Raw genomic sequence first — 12,955 nt, 5'->3', positions numbered from 1 at the left:
TGAGGGGATGTTGAAAACTATGAAGTTGATGATTATCCAATTCAACCATTTTAACTGAACCCTCAAAATAAATTATTGTCATGAAGGTTGTCGTAGGACCCAGATGCAGGAGAGCAGGAGGCAGGAATTCCCAAAAACGTGTTTATTTCACACAAAAAAAAACAAAAGTGCTGCTGAACAGGATTCAAAAAACCAGAACTTAAAACAAGAATCTGAAAACTATGGCAAAACTTGACGGGGAACAGATGGAGGGATGAAAAAGGACGGACCAGCAGGGAGCAGGGGAAAGACTAGACCAGATATACACAAAGGATAAAGATACACAGGTGCAAACGATCAGGGCAGATGGGAACCAGGAAGGTCAAACAAGAACTCAAACACAAAGAAACACAAAGACATGGGCTTTAAATTAAAACGGGAAATTTCAAACCCTGACAATGACCTGATCATAAATGTACACTTTTTATCCAGTGTGAATACGTCGGTGACTCCTTAAAGCACTTTGCTCGGCAAAAGCCGCTCCACACTGATCACATCTGTAAGGCTTTTCTCCGGTGTGAATACGTTGGTGATTCGTTAGGTGAGTTTGCCGGGCAAAAGCCGCTCCACACTGATCACATCTGTAAGGCTTTTCTCCAGTGTGAATACGTTGGTGACTCCTTAAAGCACCTTGATGGGCAAAAGCCGCTCCACACTGATCACATCTGTAAGGCTTTTCTCCAGTGTGAATACGTTGGTGACGCCTTAAAGCACCTTGATGGGCAAAAGCCGCTCCACACTGATCACAGCTGTAAGGCTTCTCTCCAGTGTGAATACGCTGGTGAGTCGTCAAATGACCTTGTCGGACAAAAGCCGCTCCACACTGATCACATCTGTAAGGCTTATCTCCAGTGTGAATACGATGGTGTTGCTTTAAGTTACCTTGTCGGGCAAAATACGCTCCACACTGATCACAGCTGTACGGTTTATCCCCAGTGTGAGTTTTCTTATGCTTCTTCAGCTTTGATGAAGTGGTGAAGACTTGCTCGCAATCATCACAGCAGTGTCTTTTGGGTCTTCCTTTATGACTCTGTAACAGAGAAGATGACTTACATTATTTTGTCTAAATTATCAAAAGCCTTTTCAGTTTCAATCAAGTGCTGCCTGTCATGTTCTTTCCTGTAAGACAATTACGTTTATCTTCTGAGGACTAATGTTAAACATATTTTGTTACAACTAGTTCTTAACAGTACGACACCTTCAGATGAGACTTCTTATACGTCTACGTAATGAGTGCTCTGAGAGCAGCTGAAACACACTCAAAACCCATTCATGAATTATTTATATTAAACACACACACACACACACACACACACACACACACACACACACACACAGTTGTGTGAAGAAGTGTTTGCCCCCTCCCCGATTTCTTATTTATTTGCATGTAAGTCACACTTAAATGTTTCAGATCCTCAAACAAATTTAAATATTAGACAAAGATAACACAAGTAAACACAAAATGCAGTTTTTAAATGAAGCTTTTTATTAATGAGGGGAAAAAAAATCCAAACCTACATAGCCCTGAGTGAAAAAGTGATTGTCCCCCCCTTTTAAAACATAAATTATCTGTGGTTTATCACATCTTTGAAAAGCTGAGTTCAATTTCTCTAACCACACCCATACCTGATTACTGCCACACCTGTTCTCATTCAAAAAATCACTTAAATAGGACCTGCCTGACAAAGTGAAGTAGACCAAAAGATCCTCAAAAGCTAGACATCATGCTGCAAATGAAAGACATTAAGGAACAAATAAGAAACAAAGTAATTGAGATCTATTGTAATGGAAAATTTTGGTATAACACTGTCTGTTGCCTGTTTTCAAGTGAACATTCCTATGCCGAGGTCATGTTCCTTTGACACAGAGCCTGGCACGGTTGCCAGGGTGATGGGTGATGTTTTGTCTAGTTTCCCAGCTCCCCAACTATAAGATAACTTTTCTTTAAACACATTCAGCTCACTCCGGACTGACGGTTCATGTGACCGGTTGCTCTGTGTCGCTCCATTCAATTGAATGTTTTTCCTCTTTTCATTAAACTTCCGAAAGACAGCTGAGGTGTCCTGACATTCTTTTTGAACAACAATGTTTGCCACCACAATTTGGCGACCACGAAGGGACCCCATCTGTGAGCGGATTTTTTCCTTCTCTCCTCCGGAATCGAAGGTGTTTTAAGCATGCAACAACCTCGTACTCCCCCATCAAGTGAAGGTCGGAGAGGGCCTCTCGTCCGGAGGGGGTTGGGAAGGTCCCTGCACCGACTGGGTCAAGCGAACCCGGTGGCTTCAGAAACGCCATGCTGTTCTTTCGGGTGAGTTTTGGAAAGATAACGGCCGAAATAAGCTGCGCGCTAACGTCTCCTCTCTGCCTAATCAGCTGATGTTGCCAGGAGTGCTTGGAGCCGGAGAGGGCTGGTCCAGCCGGGGTCTGAGTACCTGGGCTGTTTATTACTGACCTAGGAGTTAGTGAAGTGCGACGTCGGCTGTGGGTCGTCAGACGTGACGGATCACGAGTGCTTCTGTAGACGTGGTTTGAGAGTGGTAGACTACCCCAGGTTCGAGGCCTGGGGTGAAGTTCCCTCAGGTTCAAGTCCTGAGGTGAAGTTCCCTCAGGTTCAAGTCCTGAGGTGAGGTGTAGCTCCCCCAGATTTGAGGCCTGGGGTGAAGTTCCCTCAGGTTCAAGTCCTGAGGTGAAGTTCCCTCAGGTTCAAGTCCTGAGGTGAGGTGAAGGTACCCCAGGTTCAAGGCCTGGGGTGAAGGTCCCTCAGGTTCAAGTCCTGAGTTGAAGTTCCCTCAAGTTCAAGTCTTGAGGGCTCTGGATTCGGGGAAACCCGAGTTGCCGATATATGTATTTTTTTTATTTTACTTATCCAACTATCTCTGTGAGAGAGCTGCGCGAGTGTTCCGGCTGTTGTGACGTCACAGACCCTGATAAGAGGAAGACCTTGGTTAGCCATTGTGTTTTTTTGTGTTTTTTTCTCCTTCTGAAAATTTAGACTTGCAACACGTCTGAGAGGATCATATAATCAGCTGTGGGGGCCAGTTTTCAACAAGCCTTCTGGGAGTAATTTTTCCAAAGGACCAGATTTTTCAGCACTAAATGTGAGATATATGATAGTTAATTATGGAAAAGAATAGAACCCACAACCTTTGTCGGAACTGTGGGCCAGACAACTTAAATTTCCCAAAATAAAAAAAACAAGAAACAGGAAGCCTGAGCGTTAAACAGCTGGAGGCTTTGCAGGTTAGACAGAGGCCAGTTATCACTCGCTAAAAAGAAAAAATGAAAAACAAATTTAGATAGTTTGGAATGTGGCTGAGTGAGGCAGACACCCAAACAGACTGTGCCCCAGTGTGTGAAGCTGGACCCGGTTTGGACTCTGCGCCCCCCACCCCACCCGCCCCACCCTCCCCCCCCCCAACTAGCGCCCGGACCTCAAGCAGAGCTCACCGGCGCCTGGACATCACCCAGCTGCGCCCGTTTGCCCCCCACTGCCCCCAACCCCACCCGTGGGAGAACCCCTCCCCCATCTTCACCCGTTTCACCCATCGGAGAGACGAGGAAACGTGCTGGAAAGACTGGCTCTCTAAAGGAACTTTTTGACTGGCAGAAAGCCTGCGTTCGCCAGGAAAAGGGTGAGACTGTTGCTGCAAAAGGCTGAAAGAGAGAGCAACGGGAGAGGCAGAACACAGTGAGGGCCCGTGACGTCACAGACCGCTGCCATGCCCAGAGAGGGGAGAGAAGCCTGAGACGCGGGAGAAGGGGGGCCGGCTGTGGGATCTGCAGAACACGTGAGCACCTAAATACTAAATACACATACACACAAGAACCTTGTTTTTCATTTATTGTAATAATTGTCATTAAATTTAATCAAATTTAATTAATCTGATCATCGTCCAGTATTTTGGACGACTACAGCGTAGTTTCGAGGGAGCTAATAATGCTCACCTTTGCTCCCAAAGAACACCATTTTTTTTTCCTCCACAGAGGAAAAGTTGATCAAGCGGGCAATCCTAAGTACACCCTGACTGCCTCAAAGATTTAACAGGAACATTTAACATTTAACAGCAATTTGTAGGTCTGGATTTTATGTTTAATGTCCAGAAGGAAGGGAAATCAGCACACTCGTCTGTTTAAGATTAGATTATGATTTAAGATTATAACGTAATTTATTAATAGACGTTGGAATTGAGTATTGTGTCAGGAGTTATGCATGACGTGTGGGTACACACCCCACTAGCCACATGCTAGACTGGAACGCCTCATTCACGGTTAATTAAAAATGAGGTACGAATCAGATGAAGTGATAAAAGCGAAATGGATTCGACCTGAATTCACACACTATTCTGTCTCAGGTTCCGGTAGAACGTTGTTTTTTTTCCTCAGCATTCCAGTCCATCCTAACAGTCAATTTTGTTTGCTGTTGTTTTGATGGTAAAATGTTACACGTTTGTTTTGATGGTAAACTGTTACACGTTTGTTTTGATGGTAATATGTTATACGTTCACTCGTGCGGGGTCGGCTCGACCTGGGGTCAAGCAGCCGTGCTGATTGGAGGGGTAGCTGACGTAAGATACACTCCTCTCGATAGATCTAGGGGAATGGGAATTTTTGTTTGCCTGTTTCAGCTAATGGTTGTCCTGTCCAATGTTTTTTGTCTAGTGTTCATGACTGAAACTGTTTATTGAATTGGGATTCCTGTAAATGCATTAAAGTGGGTTTGAGTCCCACTGAGGGGTTGAGTTGAAGGTCAGGGACCTTCGGGGGTCTGGGACCCCCCCCTTTTTTTTAGCTAGGGATTTAAATTGCCAGAGAAACTTGGATGTTGATGGCGTGGCTTCGTGAAGATACTATGTTGATACTATACTATGTTGACATGAGCCTGAAAAAACAGAAACAGAGATGGTCAAATTGATAAATATATGTGAAATTCAGCAGGAACTGCTGATGCGCCTGCGCTCTGTGTGTGCTGAGGTGTGTATGTGAGGGTGTGTGCGTGTGTAAGCGCGTGGGTGTGTGTAAGCTCCGTGTCGCCTGTCTGACTGCGCGTTCACGCAGGGAGCGTTCACGTGAGGCTACGTGGATGGGAGAGAGATGTTATCTCATTTCCTTTCTGTTGACATTTTTGTTAAATTGATACAAATAATATATTTTTTTAATCGTTCTTTTCCCTGGATGAGGAAATGGTGACGTGGAATTGTCAGAATTGGGTTGATTCACCGTTTGAATGGTTGCAGGTTACTTTTGTGATACTGTATTTGAACCGGATTGTATGGAAATGGGATTCTTGCCATTGAGCTGTGTATGATTGGGTTGATTGTGAAAAGCATGAAACATATCAATCATTTTTCTTTATTTTGTCTGTCGTGAAGTCACATACTGATGATTGACGGTTTCATCAAGAGTGGGTTACGTCCCGTAAAATGAGTGCCCTGTGTTTTTTTTATAGTGTTCATGAGCCTACTGTCATTGGCTCTGAGGGACAGTTTGGAAGTGCTTATTGCAGTATGTTGATGTTATCTTGGTTGCGAGTGAGTCCAGAGACGAATGCGTTAAAGCTTCTCTGGACCTGTTGACCCATTTTGGCTGAACAGGGGCATTAAGCCGGCCTGTCCGAACTGCAGTTTGTTGCCACAGGGGTTACGTTTCTGGGTCATGTCATTTCGGGGGAGGGCAAATCCATCTCGCCTGGCAGAATTACGGCCATTCAAAAGGAAAAAAGCCAGAACTGGTCACTAAGAAACAAATGATGTAAATTCTGAGCTCCACCGGCTATTGTCGACAGTGGGTCTCGCATTATGGTATGCGGTATGCAAGGTCTGCAGCTCAAAAATCAGTGACACCACAACCACAACTTCATCCGTCACTACAAAACCCACAATGAAAGGTAAGCTACGTGAATGTGTCTTTTAGCTAACTGTTACGGCTGTTATAAAGCTAACGTTTGATAACACTAACATAGCTTGAACTTAACGTGGCTAGAAAGCTAACCGATGTATGTCTGAGGGGAGTGGTTGTCTAGTGGCTACAGAGGTGGGCTTGGGTCTGGAGGATCCAGTTTTAAGCCCTGGGGTTTGTTCTCTCAGATGTAAGTCGCTTTGGATAAAAGTGCCTGCTAAATGACAGAATCATTATTATTATTCTCTACGGAGCCACTCATGACATTTGAAAAAAAAAATAATAATGCGTGGCCACAAGATAATATCTTGTGGCCACGCATTATTTTATTTTTTTCAAATGTCACCAAAGGGGCTCCGTACTTCTCAATAAAATACGCTGTAAAAGTGTCTTAAGCCAACTCATTGGCTGGTCAAATGGGTTAAACATTAACTAGGAAGGTAACTTTGCTAACATGAATGCTAACATGACTTTTTAAGTTAACGTTAAGTTTAAAATGTGTATAAGATTAAGGATCTGGACCCTAGTGGTCTGTAGAGGACCTGCAGGTCTGGATCTGGACCCTAGTGGTCTGTAGAGGACCTGCAGGTCTGGATCTGGACCCTAGTGGTCTGTAGAGGACCTGCAGGTCTGGATCTGGACCCTAGTGGTCTGTAGAGGACCTGCAGGTCTGGATCTGGACCCTAGTGGTCTGTAGAGGACCTGCAGGTCTGGATCTGGACCCTAGTGGTCTGTAGAAGACCTGCAGGTCTGGATCTGGACCCTAGTGGTCTGTAGAGGACCTGCAGGTCTGGATCTGGACCCTAGTGGTCTGTAGAGGACCTGCAGGTCTGAATCTGGACCCTAGTGGTCTGTAGAGGACCTGCAGGTCTGAATCTGGACCCTAGTGGTCTGTAGAGGACCTGCAGGTCTGGATCTGGACCCTAGTGGTCTGTAGAGGACCTGCAGGTCTGGATCTGGACCCTAGTGGTCTGTAGAGGACCTGCAGGTCTGAATCTGGACCCTAGTGGTCCGTAGAGGACCTGCAGGTCTGGATCTGGACCCTAGTGGTCTGTAGAGGACCTGCAGGTCTGGATCTGGACCCGGTCCCCCTCCCTCACCATTAGGCCTTTGTTGAAAAAAAAAAAAAAATGATTTTCTGATTCTAAATCAATTTTCATATTAATTCCTAAAAATTGATTCTTATGTCAAACGATCGATTTATTTTCATTATTACATTTTCACCCGGTGAACTTTAATCCCAGTAGTCACATCATTTAATTTACACATGTCCTGTTGAGCTGTTGCAATTTCTTTCTTTTTTGCACTTTAAATGGATATTGAAAGGAATATGTGAGTTCTTTATTTCTTAGTTATCTATTTCATATAGTTAACTTTTGGATTTTTTTTGTTTTTGCCCAAAAAACTATGTCTTGTTGGACACCAGAATTACTGGTGCCATGTTCTTGCCTTTAAATATGTTTAAAAGGGATGAAACATTAAAGTTTTCAGTTATAATTGCATAAATTGTTTATATTTCATTACTTTATATACTGTATTAGGGTAAGATTTGCATAAAATACTAAAAACCAAATTCTCAAAAATTAAAAACCGATAAAACATATAAAATTGAAAAGATAAACACAGAATTTGTGAAAAACTAAAAGTGATTTCCTCCGTCTCTGTTTCCTCCCTGGATCTGTTTGATAATTCTGACCCACGATGTTTCTGTTTCAGTTCTATCAGCATTCTGGGAGCTGATTGGTCCTTACAGCATCATTAGCTGCAATACTTGCTGTTGAATCTCAATATAATACTAGTATTAATATGTTGCAGAACTAGAGTCATATCATTCATGCAACAGCTGAAAAAACAGTTTTAATAACACTAACCCAAATCAATATACAGTGTATAAAGTTACATCTCAGAGAAAAAATTACTGCTGTACTAAATATAAATTAATATGCTTTAGGTATTTTTTGGGGATTTATCAAAGGCCTTTGATATGGTGAAGCATGAAATTTTGTTATCAAAAATGTCATGTTATGTTCTTCAAAAACAGGTTTTACAATGGGTTTCCAATTACTTAAACAGCAGAGAGTAATTTGTTGTTTTTAATGGTATAAAATCACAGCGGGCTGTACTAGAATGCAGGGTCCATTCTTGGACCCTTGTTGTTTTTGATATTTGTTAATGATCTTGTTAATGCATCAAGTTTATTGTCACCTTTAGTTTTTGCTCATGACACAAATCTCTTTGTCACTGATAAGAATTTTGATCCCCTTATTGCTAAAGCAAATGCTGGACTCATTAATTTTTCCCATTGGTTTAAGTTAAACAAGTTATTACTTAATGTCAAGAAATCTAATTTCATTATTTTTAGAAATAAAAACAAGAACTACAATGCAGACAAGGCCAACATTTATATCAATGACAAAACACTAGCACAAGTTTCATCAGCGAAGTTGTTGGGTGTCTACATTGATGAAAAACTTAGTTTTAAAAATCACTGTGAATTTGTCTGTAAAAAGGTTTCTAAATCTTTGGGCATTATAAAAAGGGTTAAACAACATTTGAAAAAAAGTACACTTCTAACCTTGTACTATAGTTTAATTTATCCTCACATCTCTTACTGTAATATCATTTGGGCTAGCACTTACCGCTCTTATTTACAAGCAATCCATAGATTTCAGAAATCCTTCGTTAGAATTGTCACCAGCTCTTCCTATTTAGCCCCAATGGAGCCATTATTTAAACAATTGCAACTTCTCACAATTTATGAGGTCAACAAGTATCAAATAGGAGTTCTTATGTATAAAGTTAGTTGCCTTCCTGCATCTTTACCCATTTTTTTTCAAAGTTACTTTGAGTTTATTCCCATTACCATGCACATTTTACAAGAGGGAAGAATCACTTGCACATTCCTTTCTGTACGACCTCTGTTGCTAAATATTCATTTGTCTACCAAGGTGTAGTGCTGTGGAACGATATAAAACATTTAACAGAATCATGTCTCTCTTTAAATACATTTAAGATTACATTTAAAAAATCCTTACAGATGTTCTAATTACTTTTGTATCATTGGGTATTGTATATGTATCTCTAGTTTTTATTATTATTTTTTATATATATTTCTCTTTTCTTTCAAAATGTTATGTAACTATTGTTCTCTGCTGTATAACATACTTCTTTGTATATGATGGAAATCTGCACATGTGTGTATGAGGAATTGTGGGTATTGGGTGGGGAGGGGGGGGTGTAAAGTGTTAATTATAATTATTGTAGGTTTAAGAGGGGAGGGTCGCTTATAAGCCCGTCGGGCTTCATGATCTTTCCTGCACATTTTAACTTTGTTTTATTACTGATTTTTTTTCCCTTGATGCTTGTATGTTTGTAATTGCAAAAAAAATATCGTATTGAATCGGATCGAATCAAATCTTGATAATTGATTCTGAATCTTAAGAATTGAATCGATTGTTTCCATTTGAATGGATCCCCAGCCCTGCTCACCATGTCCAGCTCCTCCCGCAGGTCCATCTTGGCCAGTTTCCTGCTGCGTTTCCCGGGATTCTTCACCTTCCCCTCCGGCATCTGTATGCAAAATCAAATAATCCATTCAAAAGTTGTGCAAAGTTCACTTTTATTTATAAAAGTATGAACCAAAGTGCCATAACATTTGTGGTGCAAACATCTCAGCAAACATCAGCACTTGTCAGTAACACATATTTAGTGTAAAAAGGTCAAATAAAATATAGCTTATTGCCATTGCCAGGGCATTAATGTCATCATGTTTTTTTAATGAAAAATAAAAAAAGTCTACCAACAAAATCCTGATCCACAATCATGACATTAAAACAGGCAATTTCTGAGGAAACAGCAGAAACTTTTAACGGGGAGCAGCTTTACCGTCAATATTCAGCACCAAATGTCCCTGTTAGAAAGTGTGAAGCACAAAATCACTATTGAAATTTCCTTTACAGGGTCGAATCCTCCGTCTGGGAGAACTTTAAAATTAAAATGTCCATGTAACCGTAATTTTACCGCTCTCCATGTCTGTTTTAGCTTTTCCGCATGTTTTTCCGCCAACTCTCTTCCGGTTCCGCAGCAGCCGGCAAAAGACTTTTCAAAACAAAAGCATGTGAGCAACATGCGTTAATGTGCAATAAAATAAATGTCGGCGTTAATAAATGAATGAGTTAACGTGATAATAACGCGTTGACTTGCCCAGCCCTAATAAATATGCATATAAAAGTTGAATTGGATGGCAGCGATATTGAAAGAGTAAACTAAGTCAGATTTCTTGGAGTAATAATGGATGAAATTAGCTGGAAATCTCATATTAAGCATGTACAAAACAAAGTTTCAAAGAGCATTGCAGTACTTAACAGAGCAAAACAGGTTTTGGATCACAGGGCCGTCCACATTCTTTACTGGTCACTAGTTCTTCCATATTTCACTTACTGTGCAGAAATTTGGGGCAATAACTATAAAACCAGGTTCCACTCATTACTCGTACTTCAAAAGAGAGAAATACGATACATTCATAAGGCTGGATATGGAGATCACACTAACTCACTATTCTTACAGTCTAAAGTACTAAAACTCATGGATCTAGTGGCATTTCAATCTGCACCAGTAATGTTTAAAGCAAGAAATCATTCACTACCGGATAAACATTCAGAAATTATTCATTGGGAGGGAAGGGGGTTATCATTTAAACTTCAAATCTTTATTCATGCGTACAACAAAAAGAAGTTTTTGTGTATCAGTTTGTGGAATTAAACTGTGGAATAGTTTGAAATTGGAATTAAAAGAATGTACAAACATGAAATAATTTAAGAAGAAATATAAAGAAATGGTTTATTTAAGGTATAAAAGTGAAGACTGTGTTTAAAGATCAGCAGCTGTGTGTGTTCTGCTATTCTGTCATGTTGTCTTTGTATGTTTATATACTTAGATATACGGATTATATTTATATCATAGTTATATTATATTTATATAAATTATATTATATTTATATAAGTTATATTATATTTATGACAGAGCTTACATCTTGTTTTAAAACAGGTTATTTTTGTAAAAAATTATATATATTCATACAAATTAGTGTATAGTATAAAAAATAAATACAGACATATAATTTATGTTTAGTTGTGGAAAGGGGGTGGGATTAAATAAGTTTATACTTCCTCCCACTCCTTTTCCAACATGTAACTGAAATATGTGTTTTGATGTTGGTTTTTTTCTTTATGTGGTGGAATGAACCTGGATTTATCTTTTTTCTTATTTTTTATACATGTTCAAAATAAACAAAAACGAACAAACTCTAAAACTATGTGTGAATGTTTATGTACCAATACCTGATGTATTATTTTTACAAGAATATCTTTGTATCTAGGAAATCTGAGGATCTCAGGGTTTTATTGTGTGTTTTTAGGTAATAAGGTTATTATATTTATTATATGTATGTGTGTAATTTATAGTAGTTTTGCTGTGTGACTGGGCCCCTAGGAGTTAATCTGTGGAACAGCTTAAATACAGAAATGAAAATGTGGAGCACGTTATTACAATTCAAAAGCTCCTATAAATACTAAATGATTAATAAATATAAAACAAAGGGATAATACACATAGACATGTACATGTGTATGTACTATTGTATTATTGCTTCTATAAATACTGTATAGAATGATATTTATTAATGACATTATTTTGTGCATCCTTGGGATCGAGGGGTTCGAACCCGCGACCTTCGGATCATGAGCCCGAAGCCCCAACCACTAGGCCACTCCGCTCCCGAACTCCGTGAATATGGTGGAGAAAAAACGTGAATTAGCCGTTAGCCGTTAGCTCCCCACCTTGCTGTCGTCCATGCCGCGTCAACGGTCCCGTCAGCCGCGAGAAAACACGTCCTAAACCCACGAACTGCGGGTTTAAACACGTCCTAAACCCACGAACTGCGGGTTTAAACACGTCCTAAACCCACGAACTGCGGGTTTAAACACGTCCTAAACCCACGAACTGCGGGTTTAAACACGTCCTAAACCCTCGAACTGCGGGTTTAAACACGTCCTAAACCCACGAACTGCGGGTTTAAACACGTCCTAAACCCACGAACTGCGGGTTTAAACACGTCCTAAACCCACGAACTGCGGGTTTAAACACGTCCTAAACCCACGAACTGCGGGTTTAAACACGTCCTAAACCCACGAACTGCGGGTTTATCTCGGTTTGGATTCGCTAGAAGACGAAAAATAAGAAGATACGACGAAAATACACCGTTGTTCTGCTGCTGCTCCTCCGGCAGACCGAGAACCGCGCATGCGCAGCCGCCTCCTGCGATACGTCACCGTCGCCGCCATATTGGATGTGGCAAGACTGCGCTGTAAACTAATACAAGTGAATGGACTTATTTTCATAAAGCGCTTTTCTACAAAGAAATGTACGTTTTACGTCTCATTTATTCATTCACACATGCACTTTTTCATCTTTTTTCCTCTTTTTTCTCTTTTTGCCTCTTTGTTCCTCTTCTTTTCCTCTTTTTTCCTTATTTTCATAAAGGGCCTTTCTTCAAAGAAATTTACACTTTACGTTTCATTTATTCATTCACACATGCACTTTTTTCCTCTTTTTATCTCTTTTTTACTTTTTTCCCTCTTTTTTTCTCTTTTTTTCCTCTTTTTTCCTTTTTTCCCTCTTTGTTTTTTTTTCTCTTTTTTCCGCTTTTTTCTCTTTTTTCCTATTTTTTCCTCTTTCTCCTCTTTTTTATCTTTTTTCCTCTTTGTTTCTCTTTTTTCCTCTTTGTTCCACTTTTTTCCTTATTTTCATAAAGCGCCTTTCTACAAAGAAATATACGTTTTACGTCTCATTTATTCATTCACACATGCACTAATATACTTGGGAAACAGTTAGGCACCAAATATAATATATTTAATTTTCTCAGAAGGCAAAGAACTTTATTGATCCCACATAGGAGTAATTCATGTTGTATCAGCTATAGAGAACAAGGTAGTGCCGAAAAACAATATATATCCCCCTCA

At 40.2% G+C, this 12,955-nt stretch overlaps 1 protein-coding gene across 2 annotated transcripts; it reads right to left on the bottom strand.

The window, feature by feature from the left end:
- Nucleotides 1–240: 240 nt before the first annotated feature.
- On the bottom strand, nt 241–11,950 carry LOC133424465 (zinc finger protein 664-like). Of its 2 annotated transcripts, XM_061715099.1 has the most exons (3): nt 11,774–11,950; nt 9,427–9,507; nt 241–1,069 (listed from the first exon to the last, which is right to left on the bottom strand). In XM_061715099.1, exons 1-3 carry the CDS (start codon nt 11,786–11,788, stop codon nt 464–466), a joined length of 702 nt encoding a protein of 233 aa, XP_061571083.1. In that variant the 5' UTR covers nt 11,789–11,950; the 3' UTR covers nt 241–463. The 2 variants fall into 2 exon arrangements, with proteins under 2 accessions (XP_061571083.1, XP_061571084.1); XM_061715100.1 differs by lacking the exon at nt 9,427–9,507.
- Nucleotides 11,951–12,955: the final 1,005 nt, after the last annotated feature.

The sequence above is a fragment of the Cololabis saira genome, chromosome 23 (genome assembly GCF_033807715.1).
Source record: "Cololabis saira isolate AMF1-May2022 chromosome 23, fColSai1.1, whole genome shotgun sequence".
NCBI lineage: Eukaryota > Metazoa > Chordata > Actinopteri > Beloniformes > Belonidae > Cololabis > Cololabis saira.
The sequence above is the reverse complement of the archived record's forward strand: the minus strand, read 5'-3'. Positions and strand labels throughout refer to the sequence as shown.

Bases quoted from the DNA above. Each gene is read 5' to 3' on its own strand.
- LOC133424465 (XM_061715099.1), bottom strand. The intron at 1,070-9,426 runs GTGAGCAGGGCT...TCTCTGTTACAG, and splicing joins TGCGGGAGGAGCTGGACATG to AGTCATAAAGGAAGACCCAA.